This window comes from Felis catus, chromosome D2, assembly GCF_018350175.1.
Source record: "Felis catus isolate Fca126 chromosome D2, F.catus_Fca126_mat1.0, whole genome shotgun sequence".
Classification (NCBI taxonomy): domain Eukaryota; kingdom Metazoa; phylum Chordata; class Mammalia; order Carnivora; family Felidae; genus Felis; species Felis catus.
Genome location: NC_058378.1, coordinates 46534575 through 46552312, shown reverse-complemented (window position 1 = coordinate 46552312; position 17738 = coordinate 46534575). Strand labels below are relative to the sequence as shown.

At 47.6% G+C, this 17738-nt stretch overlaps 1 protein-coding gene across 18 annotated transcripts in view; it reads right to left on the bottom strand.

Annotated features, from left to right (window-relative positions):
• Positions 1–17738, bottom strand: part of WDFY4 (WDFY family member 4) — a 292757-nt gene that overhangs the window by 250082 nt on the left and 24937 nt on the right. For 17 of the 18 annotated variants that reach the window (XM_045040306.1, XM_045040307.1, XM_045040305.1 and 14 more), the window contains 6 exons: positions 10923–11037; positions 9918–10024; positions 7988–8122; positions 5178–5367; positions 3161–3350; positions 1473–1630 (listed from right to left, as the gene is read on the bottom strand). In XM_045040306.1, the coding sequence (XP_044896241.1) occupies positions 1473–1630; positions 3161–3350; positions 5178–5367; positions 7988–8122; positions 9918–10024; positions 10923–11037 (895 nt within the window). Of the gene's footprint in view, positions 1–1472; positions 1631–3160; positions 3351–5177; positions 5368–7124; positions 7193–7987; positions 8124–9917; positions 10025–10922; positions 11038–17738 lie in introns of those variants that run through there. The other variant, XM_045040300.1, reaches the window with a different exon arrangement.

Genomic DNA, 17738 nt, shown 5'->3' with positions numbered 1-17738 from the left:
GGTTTTAATCAGTTAAAAACAAATGATGTTGGGGTGCCTGGGTGGCTCAGTTGGTTAAGCATCTGACTTTGGCACAGGTCATGATCTCAAGACTTGTGAGTTCGAGCCCTGTGTCAGGCTCTGTGCCGACAGCTCAGAGCCTAGAGCCTGCTTCTGATTCTGTGTCTCCCTCTCTCTCTGCCCCTCCCCCACTCACACTCTGTCTCTCTTTCTTTCAAAAATAAATAAATATTAAAAAAAATTTTAGGGGAGGCTGGGTGGCTCAGTCGGTTAAGCGTCTGACTTCGCCTCAGGTCATGATCTCGCGGTCCGTGGGTTCAAGCCCTGCGTCAGACTCTGTGCTGACAGCTCAGAGCCTGGAGCCTGTTTCAGATTCTGTGTCTCCCTCTCTCTCTGCCCCTCCCCCACTCACACTCTGTCTCTCTTTCTTTCAAAAATAAATAAATATTTAAAAAAATTTTAAATAATAAATAAGTAAATAAATAAATAAATAAATAAAATGATGTTAAAAATTACTAAGCAAAGTCAGTATCTTTTCTAGATACGTAGTTAAATAAAGATATCTCCTGAAGCCATCCCCTTCTTTCACTCCATCAGAGAACTCCTTGCCTCCAACCCTCTCTGCCTCAGCTCCCAGAGATGTTTCTGAAACTCACCTCCGGTCCAGACACTTTACTATGTATCTGCTGGAGTTCTGTCCAGAGGCCCTTCCTGAACTGGCCCTACAGTCTTGCAGCCTTCACACTCCGGTCATTTTCCCAGACCCCAGATGTTCGTGGTCACCATTTCTCTCCCCAGGCAGTAATTTCTGCCTTTGAACTTTCTCCTCTTCCTTCCTATCTAGGCAACTCACTCTTAGCCTTGAATGGGACCTTCTGTGCACGGTTTCCTGACTAACCCAGACAGACCCGACCCACCTGCCTGGTGTCACCACTGTGCCTGATGCATTGATCAGCCAGTTATGGAGGAGATTCTGGTTCAGCGTATGTGTGAGAGTCTCTAAAGAGAAATTTTAGGGAGCAGATACCTGCCTGGTCACACAGGTGCCTCACGTGGGGCAGAATGGCTGCTGCACAGAGTTCATCAATCAATCAATCAGTCTCAAAGAACTGAGGAAGCCTGACTCTGAGCCTGGGTGGCTGTTTCAGGGCCATCAGCCCTTGTATACAAGCCCATGTTGCAGAATAAGTCATGGCAGAGGCGGGGGTAGAGACCATTACTCCCACCATTACTCAAGAGGGTCTTTGCCTTTGTTAAGCAAAAATTTCCTCTAAATCCCACCAAGACGCCTAAAAAATGTCTACAAAGGAGAGATTTTAAATCCATAGGTAATCTCCGCAAAGGAGTGACAGAAGCACTGACAGGTGCCAAGTGTTGGTTTCTTCACAAAGAGTCAGGGAAAGACCTGGGTAGCATTTGTCAGGGCACAGTGTCAGCCTCTGCCAGGCCCCCAGAAACACAAAATGACCCACCAGAAGCCTCGTGATGGAACTTGAAGCCTTCCAGCTGAGGGTAGGTGATGCTATCAAACACCTTCAGCTCTGACCTCCCGCAGGTCGTCAGCCACACCAGCAGCTCGAGGAGCTCCTCCAGGTGGGGATTCACTTCGCTCTGTGCCAGTGCATCGTACCTGCAGGGACAGATGAGGCCAGCTCCCTGGACTTTGTGGACAGGGCAGCCATGTTTGCTCATGGTGCTCCTCCCAGGGATGCAGGGCTAAACCCACCTCCAAAAGACACGTGCACAAGAAGAGCAGGAGCGCCCTCAAAATGGGAGATCTGATATTTCAAGTGGGCAAGCAAATGTCTTCGGAAGTAACCCAGCTGTATTAGACTTCCTTATGCTTATGTCAAGGTGGAGTATTGTTGCATTTTTAGCTACTTAAGTGTAGATGAGCCACCTTTCTCTTCTTGTGGAGAAGGGTTTCTCTCTCTCTCAAGTCTTACTCGAGCTCTGCCATGTCAAGAGCAAATGTGCTTGCAGTATGATTTCAGGTAAGGCAGGAAAAAAAAAAAAAAACCAATGAGCTGAGTTGGGTCCTTCCTGATACTCCTTGGAGTAGGCTCATTTCCCCCCTCCTGGCTTCTACAAGAAGTCTGGAGAAACCCAACCACCCATTTAACCAAAGAAATGTTCAAGAACTGCTATGACATGGACCTCCATGGGAGCAGTAGCCAGTTGGTCATGGTCCAGACTAATGTAAAACATGGCAACCCCATAGGAACATTTATTCTTAGTGTGCCTTTGGAGGAAGGCCCTCAAGGTACTGTCATTTAATCACATCTTTTTGGGGCTTCAGTCTTCTCATCCAAATTACCCCTCTAGACTAGAAATCTGGCTCTTCAGTGAAGTCTGTGAAACACAGTGGTAAGCCACATCCCATGCACGAGAAGGGCTTCTCATATTCATAGAGCAAAGCACAAAGGAATACATGTAGCCCTGCCCTTAACCAGCTTCCCCAAGAGCAATGAAGAAGTTGAAACAATCAAGGAATTTCTTTGATTTCCATCTCTTGGCTCATCCACTCCTTAGACCCAACCTGAATATAATGTGGCAAGGCAGAGCGGAGGAAATTAGTCCTGACCCAGATCAATGGTGTCTTCATTTGGGTTTCCAATGGTCAAGTATTTGAGAGAGAAACGGTAGTTTATTTGGGAATTGAAGCAAAAAATACTACCGGGGCAGAGGGCCTGAGAGAGGGAGAGGAAGGAAGCCAGTGCAGGAGCATTATAGAGCAAGCACCTTGTTGGACAACTGGAGTTTAATGCTTTGGGGGGCTCTGGGAGGCAGGGTAGAGATATCCCACCCAAGGGACAACTTTACTGGGTATTTATCCATTAGCTCCGGCCAGTCCTTGGTTGAGGGCTGCTTCTGAGGATTGCTGCCTCCTCAGCAGTTCAAGCCAGCAGGTGTGCATGTGATAATACAATCCAATGAATTTGGTAAAATTGTTATTGCAATCCCCATCAGTTCTCAAAGGCAGTGGCTCTCAAATCCTGATGCACCTTGAATTATTTTTGCAATAAAAGTCTCTCTGGCCATGCTCTATGGAAATCTGTGTTTCAGAAGAAGCTTCAAAAGCGCTTCCTCCGAAGCAACCCAAATGATACTGAGGACCTAGACGTTGGCAGTTTCTTCCCCACCAGGTACAACCACTTACCGAAGTAGCACTTTGAGGAGAAGAGGGTAGCCCTCCCCATTCTCAAACTCTAGGAACAGAGCCGAAGAGATGGGATAGGAGTCCTTCACAAAGCCCAAGATGAGGCTCACTGACTCGCTCACCTTGGGAGCAGGGAGCGTGTCTGCAAGCTTGGAGAGATTCTGAAGGGAGAGTTTGATGCAATCCATGGCTGCCAGAGGAAAACAACCCTGTTAAGTTTGGAGGCAATAGCTTTTCTGCCACGGTCATTCCCTCCCCACACTCCGTTAAACTATCTATATCAAGATGTAAATGAGAATTAATTCAAAGCCCTTTCCTGCTGGGTCTTGAATCAAGAAGTCTTCCCCGCGGGAAGTGTCACCACTAAGAGCCACACTGTGCAGACCCAGATGGAGAGGAGACAAAACAGGAAGAGGAAGGAAGCCTCTTAGCTCTGCTCCTAATTCCCAGCATGCAGGAGGGACTGGGTCCATTAGGTAATAGGACACAAGCTGAAAGACCTGAGCGTTGAGAAAGACCTTCTTAAGGAAGCAACACTGGAGATGGGCAGAAATTAGCTTGAAAAAAAGTTCAGGGAAGGATCTATGAATATGTAAGAAGGTGAGGGGCAAAAAGACAGTGGGTTTCAGCTACTAATATGTCCAGGGGGTTGGCACCCAGAAGTGCAGGCCACCGGGGAGGAGGAGGAAGACAGGGCCAGCTCATTTGTGGCCCTGGCCTTGGAACTTGCTGGTTTCCCAGAGCTGTGAGAAGTCAAGGGAAGATCTGAGTTGGAAGAGAGATGTCATTGGATTTGCATTTTGATGGATCACTGTTTTTAGGACTCTTTCACCGGAAGAAGCCTCTTCTGAGTACCAGGAAAGCCATGCCAGTGGATCAGGAAAAGTGTCTATGAGAACTTGAGACAGCACATGCTCTGTCCCTCAGCCGCAAGGCTTCAGACACGCCCCAGAGTCCGCATGCCGGGCAAGGCAGCCCTAAGAGCCATGGGCTTGGCAGCTAACTGCCAGGCCAGCCCTTACTCCAGACCTTCTCCTCAGCCTGTACGCCCATGGAAACCACCCAGTCCCCTAAGGGGTTCCTGGGCACAGTGCTCCAGGCAGCAGGCTCCCCACTGAGGTGGGAATTTTCTTTTCTAGTTATTGTCTTGGACAGCTAACAATAATGACACAGTGAGAGAGCCCTGTCATCAAGACACACAGCTTTTCCTCAGGGGTCTCTGGCTCAAGCCTATGGGGGGTACCCGGGCTGCTGAGCCTCTTAGGACCAGCTCAGCTCAGGGTCATTGCCACTGGGCCCTGGCCTCACTGGGAGCCCTGAATCCCTAAACTGGGGCTGACTTTTGGTCCTGGGCTCAGTTACAAGAGGGCGGTGGGCTTGCTGAACCTGCTCAGCTGTCACCAGGTGATGCCGTCTGTTATGGGACACCCCAGAAAGAAGGCAGATCACAGGGCAAGGGGTTGCTATTCCCATTTTACAGATAAAAGAACTGAGGCACACAGGCACGTATGTGCCCAAGGTCACTCCACCATGAGAACAGGTGGACAGAGCTGGAGTCCACACCCCAGCTTCTGGCTCCAGTATCTATGGCCTTAACCCCTGCATATGCTGCCCAGAGCAGAGCCGAAAGGAGATCGGGCATCTCCAGGCTTAGGATGTTTGTCTCCTCCTGTTTGTGAGCTGGGGACCTAGGCAAGTTCTTGCACTACTCTCAGTCTCCGTTTTCCCCATCACAAAATGGCATTAATGTCCATCTCAAAGAGACCGAGGAGATGATATACAAATTATCTGCTGTGTGTCTGTTTGAGAGTAAATGAGTTCCCCTTTCCTTCCCTCCTCCAGTGGAGCACCAACATAAATAATAAAAGCACTTTCACGAAGGAAACCAAGCAAAGAGTCGTCTACTGGACATAGGTGGGCTTCCGTGAAGACCCTGTTTGTTCATCTCTTTTTTGGTTCCAGGGTCTCATTGTAGAAAGTGGGCCCGTATCCCACCCCTGGTCTCCCGGGGTCATACCCTGCAGGTATTCAATGATGCCAAGGTGCTGGGCCTTGGAGATTGCCCTCAGCACACAGAAGGTGGGCTCCTTCCAAAAGCAGCAGCTGTGCTCCCAAAGACAGGTAGTGGCAATCACTAGAGATTGGAGCTCATTTCCTGACAGAAGTCTCTCCAGCCCCTGAGACTCACTGCAAATGTTCAGCAACATCTGGGGAAGAAAAAAAAAAACAAAACAGATGCCTAGTTAGGAAGCCTCCTTCCTGTAAGTAACAGATTTCTTCCCTTGTTTTCCAGAGCTCTGAGTGTATGTCTCAGTGCCAAGGATGGGTCGTATGGGTCACCTTCTGCCCCAGAACAGCATGGTCAGCGGTGCCCCCAGAAAAGGGTGACAGGGCTTGGGATAAATTCTGCACTCCTAATCCTATGCAAGTAATCAGAAAAACAGAGAAGCGTTTGACTTAGAGAGGTGTCCTTCTACATAGACACGCAGGGAAAAGATGCCATCAAAGGTTAAAGGATAGGACTAACAGAACCCAGTGTTATTTAAAAAGAGATGTGTTGGGGCGCCTGGGTGGCTCAGTCGGTTAAGCAGCCGACTTCGGCCCAGGTCATGATCTCGCGGTCCGTGAGTTCGAGCCCCGCATCGGGCTCTGTGCTGACAGCTCAGAGCCCGGAGCCTGTTTCAGATTCTGTGTCTCCCTCTCGCTGACCCTCCCCTGTTCATGCTTTGTCTCTCTCTGTCTCAAAAATAAATAAACATTAAAAAAATTAAATAAATAAATAAAAAAATAAAAAGAGATGTGTTCCCAGATCCCTGGTTGGGAGTCAAACTCTACTTCTCATAAGATTATGAGACTGATCCTCTAACTTCCCATCTGGACCCTGTGCCCCCACCCATCCAGCCTTTCTATGGCTGCCAGAGGGACTTCCAGTACCTTCCTGCCACTTGGGGTAAATCATGGCTCACAGAGTTCTGCACAGACTAGCCCTGCCTCCTCTCTGACGAGATTGTGTGCAGCCCTCCCTTTGGCTCTCGGTGGTCTAACCGGATCTCCTTCAAGTTTGACATATATGGAGAGCTGCTTCCATCTGAATCCATTAGCCCCTTCTAAGCATAGGGACAGAGTCCAAGCTGAACAGTCATAGAGCCAGGCTCCAGACCCCACCTGCTGACCTTCCCAACAGTAGCCATGGCCATGTGACCCTTGGCTTGGATGGCCATTTCTGCGCCTATCCCCTCTCCCCCCGCCCCTTCACATCGCACTCCAACTTTCAGTTCCTGTTTCAATGCCATTTCCTCAGAACGGTCTTCTTTTATGCTCTCCTATAAATCAGGTCCCTTTGTCCTCATTTCCCAGCACACTTGTCACTTGGCCTTCAGAGCACTTAAAAAAACGGACACAGCTCTCTAATTACGTGATTATCTCCCTTGTTTGGCTTCCCCAATTTTCTGTCACCTCTGGTACGATGCTTGCTGCTGGAACCAGCAGTCTGGCACAGAGGAGTATGTGGGAGGAGCTCATATATTTTGCAGAATGATGTAAGGAAAACCCTAAGGAATACAGACATGCCCCACGGCTCACATTCTACCCATTCAGGGGCAGAACCATGAAGGCAGGGCTGCACCAGTTCTCTGAGGGACACTAAAAGCCACATGGTAAAGACTTGTCAAAGCGCCCAGTACCGCAACCTGGCCACCACTTAGAATATAGTTTATATACAGATAAACAATGCCTGAGTTTCCAGCAAATGCAGCTTAAGGGATAACCCACCATAAGTAAGCTTGTGACATAACCTCTGGTAATGAGGACTCTCGCTTGAGAATGAGTCTAAAATGGATATTCATGTGAACGCGCATTTACAATGCACAAATGCATTTGGAAATTCACAAAATCACCTGCTCTGTGAGCCACTGCCTGAGGCACTGGCCACACAAAGATGAGTAGGACTTATGGCCCTCCTTACCCTCCTCCCAAGGTGTCTTCCTCCAGAGAGGCAGGAGGAGTTTTCTGGAGAATACAGCATCCTGGGAGCTGAGAAAGCAGAGCTGGTCAGTAAGGGGCAGGAAAGGAGTAAGAAGTTATGTTAAAAGCTACTGCCGGTAGTCAGAGAGGACAGAAAAGATGGGGAAGGACACCAGGAAATTGCACTTGATGCTTAGTGGCCTGAGATCACTTCTGGCAGGGGGAAGGAGGTGGCCTCACAAAATGGTCTTGGCAGCCAGATTCCCAGGGTCCCAATCCCAGCCCCGCCCCCCACCCACCGACTACCTCTGTGACCCCAGAGCCATGTTTACTCACCAGGCGCTAGTTCGCATGGAATCAGAATTGTAATACTACACACATCCTGGGATGGAAGAGAGGGATCAGGGAGGGGACAGATGTGAGGCTATGGCACAGGTGGGTACAGGGAAGGACTTAGAAAATGTTGGCTGCGGTTATGCAAGTGCGGTTGGCGTGCTTGCCCTCCGAGGAGGCAGGGGCCAGAGACAGGAGGTTCCAGATGCTGGGGAGGGGCGGGCAGGACTCAGGAACACAGCCTGGAGGAAGTGGACGAGGGGGCCAAGTGGACAGGGAAGAGGAGCAGCACACTCTTCTGGGGGAAAACGACAGAAATAGCGACACAGGGATGAAACAAGATGGAAAGGGGAGAACAGACACTTTCCAAATGCACAAGATCCTGGCATTTGCAGAGAGCGTGGGGGTTGACAGATGAGCTGGCTCTCCAGGACAGAGCGGCTTCAGGACTAGGGCCAAGAAGGACGGAGACACTTCCAAGAAGCAGAGCGGGGTCTTGGCCCAGGGGTGTGGAGCCTTCCTCTGACTCACCTGTACAAACATCCTCTGAACTTGAACATCATTCTCTAAAACCTCCTCCTTTTCCAGAGGAAAGACAAAGAAGAGGTAAAGGCACTTCAGGAGCAGGGCTGGAAGCCCGGATGCAGCGACCCTGCCCAGCGTCTCCTGCAAGAGAAGAGCAGACGTGACCCACGGCCACAGACCCAGGGGAGCACTCTTCCAACCCAGAGCGGCACGGTCTTTTAGCCAGGAAGACGGGTAAATCATGTCCTCTCTCTGGGCAATGCACTCTCGTGTAAGAATGGGGACAATCACAGGACCCACCCAGAGTGGCTGTGAAGATTATGTTTCCGCGAAGTATACACTAGGTGCTCGATAAACACGGCATCTTTTGTAAGACAAACAACATGAAGGAAGGAGAGGAGGAAGGGAGGGAGGGACAGGTGCAGAGCAGAAAACAAGGGCTTTCCTAAGTGATCACACTACTGATTTGGGTAGTTTTCTCCGGATTAGCTACAACCTCTGCGCACGTATGGAATTGTGTGTGGGGGAGCAGGTGCGGCATTAATCTGAAGCATACTGTCCACCCAATTTCCCACCCAAGTGACTAATGTGACAGATATGGTGGCAAACTGAGAAAAAGAGAGCGGAAGAATGCACAGTCTGGGCCAGAACCAGGAATATAACGCAGGCGGGTGGTCCTACCCTTCCCCCTAAAAGCTTCCAGTGCAGGGTAACGTCGGCCCCTGTAATTGATACCTGGCTCTGCTGTGACCCTGCTCAGGGTGGCTCCCCTGTCCTCCATGCCGCACTGGCTCCGCTGAAAGCCAATTGCCTATTTGTCTCATTGCTTTTAGGGCTGGCTGCTCACAGTGGAAAACAAGCCCTTTAGGTTAATTTTTACTACCGGACTGTAAATAGTCCTTCCCCGGAGGGCAGAAAAGCTCCTTCTCTGGGCTTCAGGCTGCCGTGCTGATGGAGGTCCAGGCAGTGCAGGCAGAGGAAAGGTCACGTGATCCTCCCTGCAGGTAACAACTGCACACTGAGCTCCTCTCACACCTCCGTGCACTGTTTCAGATGCCCGGCTGATACCTGTGTTCACTGTTAGCCTTGGGGTGGCCGTGCCCCTATGTGGCTCCCTCTTGTTCCTGATGCTGAGCACTGGCACATGGTGGGCACTCTCACCAGACAAATGAGTCTCTGGGTCTGCCCTGCCCGGGACCTCTGGCCATTTCTGCTGATAGCCACAGCTGCCGGGGACTGCTTCTGCCTAAGAGGACGCCAGCCATCAGCAATCCACTCGCAGGGAAGCACCAGGCCCCCAGCTTCACGGTGGAGGACACGTACACAACCAGGATGGGGTACCGGTGGGAACGGAAGAAAGAGAAGCCAGCCTCATGTGGGTACCATCTCCAGGCAGGCACGGGACAGGTGCTTAAGGTGGACTCCCTCCGTCTGAGCTTAGCAGACGGCAGTAAAAAGCAGTGGCTCAGAACACGGCCTCTGGAGTCACAGAGGGTGCTAACTAATGTGGCTTCATAATCTGACTCAGAGGGCTTGGGGGAGGATTTATTGACCTGCATGGGACACACTAGCCTTGCCCCGACACAGAAAATGGTCCATACACATCGGCCATTGTTAACCCCTGCCCTGACCCTAAGTCAGAAAACGAAGGCATTAGCCCCGGTCCTAAAATTAGCCACACAACAGAGTCACGAGAGATGACACAATTTGCCCAAAGTTACACACAGCCCGTCAATGGAAAAAACAGGATTCGAATGTGGATTTCAGATGCTAACGTTCCCATGTCCTGTATCAGAAGAGGATTATGGCAGGAGAAATGACAAATCAGTATCATGGGGGAAAAGACACTCGAGATGCGTCCCTGCCCTTTGCTGGGACTTCCGCGGGACATGGACGAGGAGCTCCCAAGCTGGGGCCCGTGGGACCTGGAACTTACCGAGTTTGTCCCCGTGAGCACATACACCGACTTCAGGAGCAGGTAGCCATCCTGATCCACGTCCCCTTTCCACCGCAGCAACTGCGCCGCTGCCTCCCTCGCTTGCTCTGGCAACAGCACATGAAGGGGAGAACGTGTCACCAGCGGGCAGTGCGGTGACCTGCCCACCCAGCTCTCCCTCCACTTGGCCTCCTTCCCCGTGAGAGGAATCCTTAGGGGACTTAGCATCCTTAGTCCTTAGCATCCTTAGCATCCTTAGGGGACTTCTGTCTCCTTTCCTCTCCACAGTGCCTTCTGCATCTATACCAGATAGCTCACACTCCGCCAGATTAATCTGCCTGGAGGATAGTCTTTATCATGTCACTATTCCTGTTCAACAACCTTCAGTGGCTCTCCATTACCAAATAATTGCGAGCTCCTCAGCTATTGGACTTCTCACAATCCAGAATCTTTGCCCCACTTGCTGTGTCCTCGAGCCCCTTACATTGCAGAGACACCTGCATTCTACACTGTGCTCAAGAGTCTCCTTCCCCCTAGAACTCCCCCTTGCCCCTCAGCCCCTGGGGTCACCGTGAAACTCTGCCCAGCCTCCAGGGGCCAGCCCTAGGAGCAGAAGCACGCATGTCAGGAGACCCCAACACAGAAAACATGTTTGTCTTTGGCTTCTGTGTCTTTTCTGGATCGAGCTATTCATTGAACACTTGGGTGTCACCTTTTTGCTAGCACCCTGTCCCAGAGACCCTGGTCCTCTGTGTGTGTGTGTGTGTGTGTGTGTGTGTGTGTGTGTGTGTGTGTCCCTTCCAAGAGCAGCAGGGCTCTGCTGGTCCCCCTTCCCTTCTCTGCTGGCCTTTCCCTTCATTCCCAACATCCTCAGTGGCAGAAATGAGCCTGTGGGGTTCTCTGGAAGGCACCACTCCTACTCCACTAGAAAAGCAGAGAGTGGCTTTGCAGAAGTCCTGGAAGGAATATGCAGGGGTGTTTTGTCTCCATAAAGTGTTCTCTTACCTGCAGGCTTTCCCACAAGTGCCTTCTGTATTTCTTGGGCAAGCTGGTTAGAAATATCTTCTGCTAGGCTTTGGAGACTAGGAAAGGAGATGATCCCCACAGAGTTTTCCCAGGCCTGAAGTGCAATCAAAAAGATTCCATCAGAGATGTCAAAGCTACAAAGCAAGGCATGAGAATCACCTTGCCTCTCTCCCTGCCAGCCCAAACCAATGAGTCAACTCGCTGTCCCAGGTGTAGCCCAAAAGTCACTGAATCACCTATCCTAACAGCTTCCATTCTATCCCTACCTAGTTGCCATGAATTCTTCAACTTCATTGAGCTCCAGACCCATATCCAACTGGACCCTGGGTGTCCGCCCCTGAATTTGTGCTCTTGAAATGTCAAATACACATAACTGAATCCATTGCCTTCCTCCCAAATCCGCTGCATCCTGTCTCAGTGAATAGTTCTACCAAGCACCCAGTTGCCCTCATGGGAAATTCTAAAGTTAATTTCCTGGGCCCCCTCTCCCTCATGTGCCTTAGCCCATCAAATGCTACATCTCACTTGTTCTCCTCTTGCGTGTTTCATGTTTCTCAGACCTGGTGTAGATATCTTAGGTTTAGTCATGCAATTACTTCCTTTAACAAATTCTAAAGAGTGGGATTACAAGTTGCAAGCGTGTGCTTTCTATTTATTTTTTTTTCAGTGTTTTGGTGAACATTACCAACTCATTCCCCAGAAAAACTTTACCTGATTATCCTCTCCAGAGGCTCCATGGGAGAGGACTAGTTTCTCTTCACCCATTGGGCACTGTCATACTTTTTCATTTTAAGTGAGAAGATTTACAGAAGAAAAAAATATCTCATCTCAGTGGAAGTCTTGTGACTACTAAAGTAAATGAAGACTTTTAATGCTTCTTGAATTGCCTGCTTTTACTCTTAGCCTATTATTCTATTAATTATTTATTTAAAAAAACAACTCTTTACATATAAAAAATGTTAATTCTTGGTCCATAATAGTCTCATGAGTTTTTCAAATTTATGATTTTGTCTTTTAATTTGGTATTATTTGGTTTTGCTCTACAGAAAGTTGAAGTTCACGTGAAATGAAATTTCTCAATCTACTGCTTTGTTTTCTGGCTTTAGTCCCAGGCTTAGGAAGTTCTTTCAAGTCCAACTGGTTGTTGCCATTTTTAATCTTTTTCTTTTTGTTTTTTAATTCTTTACAATTCTTTCTTCTCTGCTCCTTCTCTATCACCATCCTATCTGGTCATCTTTTGCCTTGGACTTTTTCTTTTATTGGTTAGGATACTACTTAATAGAAGGCATTAATTTTAAAATTCCGCCTGGGATGCCCAGAATTCTCTCCCCATCTGCTTTTCCTTAGAATCTTCTCCTTTGTTCTATTGTGTTGTCACAGGCGGAGTTTACCAGTCCCAGGATGAGGAGAGCTCTCTCCAGACCAACAGTCAGAGCGGAGTGACTATTCTTGGCGCAGGACTTGAGTTCCTGGCAACTTCGCCCTTCCCGGTTTCCCACCTTTTCAGGAAGGGAGGCTGCTGGGTGCGTTCCTGGCAATTAGTGGCCTCAACAAAATACACTTTTGTTGGACTGCCATCCACTACTGCTCCCACTGGCCAGCCACATAAATTATATCCCTGCCCAAAGCTATGACTGAGTTTTTTTTCAGCTGAGATCCTCCTTCTAGAAAAGGTGAAGAAAGCATCAAAATCCCAGAAGGAAATGTGTCTCCTTGCTGTAGATTCTATTTTTATCAAAAAGTAAAAACCTTTTAGAAATTTTTTCTATACTAAAAGATGTTACATACAAAGGAAGCAAGACACAGATTGAGAAAAAATATTTACAATGCATATAACTGACAAAGAAATAGTATCCCTACAAATTAATTTTAAAAACCCTAATTTGGGGGCGCCTGGGTGGCACAGTCGGTTAAGTGTTCGACTTCAGCCAGGTCACGATCTCGCGGTCCGTGAGTTCGAGCCCCGCGTCAGGCTCTGGGCTGATGGCTCAGAGCCTGGAGCCTGTTTCCGATTCTGTGTCTCCCTCTCTCTCTGCCCCTCCCCCGTTCATGCTCTGTCTCTCTCTGTCCCAAAAATAAATAAACGTTGAAAAAAAAAAATTAAAAAAAAACCCTAATTTGTTAAACAGGCAGATGAAACAAGGAACTTATAAAAGATACAATCAATAGTGAATTACTAAGAACGAGGAAAATGCCAATTAAAACTACAGTGAGATAGTCCTACTTTTCAGGTTGGTGAAAATGTAAAGCCTGACAATGACAGTTGTGGGGAAAGTTAAGTGACCAGGAAACCCCCATGCTCTACTGATGGAGCACAATTTGCAAAAAGTCCCTTTGAAGAGTACTTAACCCAACCCAATAAAGTTAGAGGGGGACACATCCTATGACCCAGCATTTCCTTCCTAAGTATATTCCTTATAGAAATGTTGGCACATGTGTACAAGGAGACATGAACACAAAATGTTATGCACTTTATTTGTGATTGTGTAACACCGGAAAAAATGAATGTTCATCAACAGGGCAAAGAATGAATAATGTGTGGCCTATGTATGTAAGGGTATTACATAGAACCGAAAAAGAAACAGAGCTACATGTATCAATATGGATAGATCCAGAAATACAATGTTGAGTGGAAAAAGCAAGTTGCAAAAGCACATTACAATCTGAGTCTAGAAAAACCTGTGAGTCTACATATAAATTTCACACTAATATCACTTAGGATTATTAAAATGTATTCATATCATTGTGTAATTTGGATATATATTGGATATATACTCGGATATGTGTAACACATACCGTATCCATATAATATACTCAATAGGTATGTATATATATTATATATAATGTACATATGTATATATAATATATATAGGTGTGTATATATGTATATATACACACACACACATTTTATATATATATATAAATTCCCCCACAGGGAATAACTCAGCAGGATGTGGGTTTCCACTAGGAAAGGGCAGGACGGGAATGAGCTCTAGAATGCATGCATAGGTGGCTTTAGTTTATCTGAAATGTTTTATTTCTCTTCTATGGGTAATGAGTACATGGATATTTATATGTGGATATAAACATCCATATATGGATAACTTTTTGTACCTGAAATTTTTTTGTTTCTGCCCTATAAATGGACAGAGTTGCCCCTTTCCTTCGTAATTAAAAGAGAAGTCCATCAGAACTTTGCTAAAACTACAAACATGCTAGGTGAATGTTAAACACTACTGCACACAGTAGACCTGCAGCAAATATTTGATAAGTGAGCACATGAGTATCAAATCCACAATATGCAGATTGATGGGCGAATGCATCGCATGCTGGTTTCGTGCCAAGTGCTGAGCCTAGCACTTACTCGCCTTGTTTTCATTAATCCTTACAACAACCCTTCGAGATTGGTGCTGTTATGATTATTCCCGCTTTATAGAAACTAAGACTGAGGCAGGAGAGTCAGCCCAGAGAATCAGGTAAGCAGCAGAGTGAAGAGTTGAGTTATCTCACGCACACGCAAGTAGCATGTCCCTGTCTGAGAAATTTATGGCTACCACCTGGAAACCAGCTATCACCTGGAAACTTGAATCCCTGGAAAGAAAGAATCAGTCCTTTTGGCTGAGAATTTCTTATAAGATTATTTCCTCCCCAGGACTGAGAACTCGGCTATGATGTCTACTAACAGATTCCTGTGCCTCCTTCCCTGCACTGGCAAACCCCTCAAAGACCAATTTGCAGGCAGTTGACTCAGAAGCATCTAGATCGTCTCAAGCAGTGGGATTCCTGCAGGCACTCCACAATAAAGTAAATTGGGCCACTGTGAGCTGAACAGTAATTGTACACTCAGCCAGATTCTCCCAAGGCTCAGACTCCTTCCTGGGACCACAAAGGGCACTTCTGGAGGCCACGTTAACTCTTTCAGGCCACTGGGGTGCTGTTTGATGCACAGAGGCAATCATTTACAGAATGGTACCACGGAGACCCCAAAGAGTTAAGGCAGTTTCCAAAAGGACCTAATTTTTTCCCAAACTGGGACTTACATGCTGAGAGAATATTGCTCAATATTTTAAAAATTTTTTATTTACTCACATTATCTAAGCTGCACCATCATGCCTTGTGGCTGTCTCTCACATAGAAGAAAGAGAAAGGAAAATGATGCTGTGGTCTCCAAAGGAAAATGAGGAATCATAAAAGCTCTTGAGGGGATGGGAGAAAAATCCAGCTTTGGAATGACAGAACCTGGCTGGTTTCCAAGGATGGCTGCAAGGTTACTATGTCCTCATTACCACAGAGTTTGGTGGTTTGGTCCTTAAGTGAGTTCAACACGTGTCAGAGACTTTATGTGAATCTCCCCTGCTAGTGTGACAAGGTTGACCCTCTCCTTTCTAAAAAATGATGTATCAAAACTTCGCTAACACAACAAGAATGTTCTTTCTCTGAGATGGGAATAAACCATGTTGCAGACCCCACTTCAGGGCGGGTAGGTCAGGGATGGATAAGGAAGGGTACACGCCTTCACTGCCCCCTCTGGACACTACACTTGGGAACTATTATTGGTCATCCTTATTATTCTGTTTAATGTTACTTCTTTATCTTCCATTTTCAGTTGGGTCCAACGTGTGGCTTCTGTGGGAATGACTGACCACGCTCAATGGCATCAACTCCACACCACTGGCACAGCTGTTAGTCTAAGAGCACCTGTACATACCTGTGTATCTGCACACATGCATATACACACACGTGTACAAACACACGTCCAAGTACAACTGATTTAATGTTAATTCCAATCCCTCCGCACTAGGAAATGAATGATTCCCTCCACTGTTACCCACTGTTCTGGCTATAGACTGCTCTATAACAACCACCCCAAAATTGAGTGGCTTCTTTTCTTCATGGATTTGCAGCTGGGGCAGCTAACGGGCTAGACATCCACTTGCAAGATGGCACATTCACATGGCTGGCGAGTTGGTGCTGGCTGTCAGCAGCAAGGTCAGGGGCTTTGGTTCCTTTACATATAGGCTTTTACTCAGGGCTGCTTAGACCTTCTCACAACATGGCAGCAGAGTTCTAAGAGTGACAAGTGACAGGAAGAAGAAGCTGCAAGTCTCTTGAAGCCTGGACCCGCACACATCACTTTGGCCCTATTCCATTAGTTAAGCCATCACAAATCCACCCAGATCCCAGGGGAAGAGATATAGATGCCATCTCCTGAAGGGCGCAGTATAGACTCATTCTCAGCATCTGTAACCTACCACATCCACAGCTCTCTCTCTTTTTTCCCATGTGTCCCACCCCCAGGTTGTCTGTCCCAGACAGTGAGGAGTCTTACACTAACTGCCAGGGTTCCCCTGTCTCACTGCCCGTTTTCCCTCAAAGTACATATTCTTTTTTTTTTTAATTTTTTTTTCAACGTTTATTTATTTTTGGGACAGAGAGAGACAGAGCATGAACGGGGGAGGGGCAGAGAGAGAGGGAGACACAGAATCGGAAACAGGCTCCAGGCTCTGAGCCATCAGCCCAGAGCCCGACGCGGGGCTCGAACTCACGGACCGCGAGATCGTGACCTGGCTGAAGTCGGACGCTTAACCGACTGCGCAACCAAGGGCCCCTCAAAGTACATATTCTAAGAACAATCTCCAACAACCACATCTATAGCTCTAGCTTTCCCCATGTCTATTATTACCAACTATCTCCGTGCAGTGTGAGGACCTGAAGTGGTTCATTTTCCCCAAAAGCAAACTCAACCTAAAGGCCAGCAGGACCTACCCGTGCTTGCTAGACGAATGCCTTCTTCTCTTGGTGTGAGATCCTATGATAGGAAGGGTTCTAGAAAGACCAAAGCCCAAGGCTCATGGCATGAAAACAACAGTCAACAAAATCTTTCCTAAAAACACTGTTCTGCACGCTAAGAAGTCATTAGCTCTGTGCTGCTTCCTGTGTGATGCAATAAAACCTCCCTGTCTGCAACCTCCTGGAGCTATCTAGACATCACATGTATAGGGGATGACATCTTTTTTGTACCCAAGGGGAATATCGGTACTAGCCAGGCAGAGCCATATGTCCACTGAGTCATAAGACAGGAAAAGAACCAAATGAGTTCTGCTCTACAAAAACCCCAGCACTGCCTGAGGGACCCCAGTGGTGAATGACACAGGCCTGGCCAGAGTGTCCAGGTTAAGGTCTGTTCCTTACTAACAACTAAGCGACTTTGGCCAAGTTACGCAACATCTCTAAACCTCTCTTTCCTCATTTACAAGGCTGGGATAAAAAATGGCACTCTCTTCATGGAGCTATTAGGGGGGCTTATAAACACTAAACAAAATACCTAGTTTAGGTAATTAGAGTCTAGTGAATATTACTAGCGATTATCAGTGAAACTGATCACCTGCCCTGGCTAAGAACTCCTCTTTCACATATGGAGAGAATTGAGAGAGACTGGTGGGGGAGGAAAGCCTGTAGTTCTGGAGGAGAGCTTCCTTTCTGATTCATCCTTTCAGAGCCGTTCCTTGCCAGGGGTCCAATGCCCTGAAATTCCATTAGGCTTTTCCTTATTACCAATAGCGTATCCAAAATTTTGAGTGGGTTCACTTTTTAACAACCCCACAGTTGTTCTTCATCTTGGGAGGCAACGGCGCTTGGAGGTACTTCAGAGCCAACCAAGTGCATCCTTGTACTTGCCTAGCAGTTAATGCAGAGTTAGGGAGAACGTTGTCCACTGTAGGCTCAGAGGAATCAAACGTGAGACAAAGCCAAAGAGGCTAAAGGGAAGTTCTTTGGGAAGAAGATGTGAAAGAA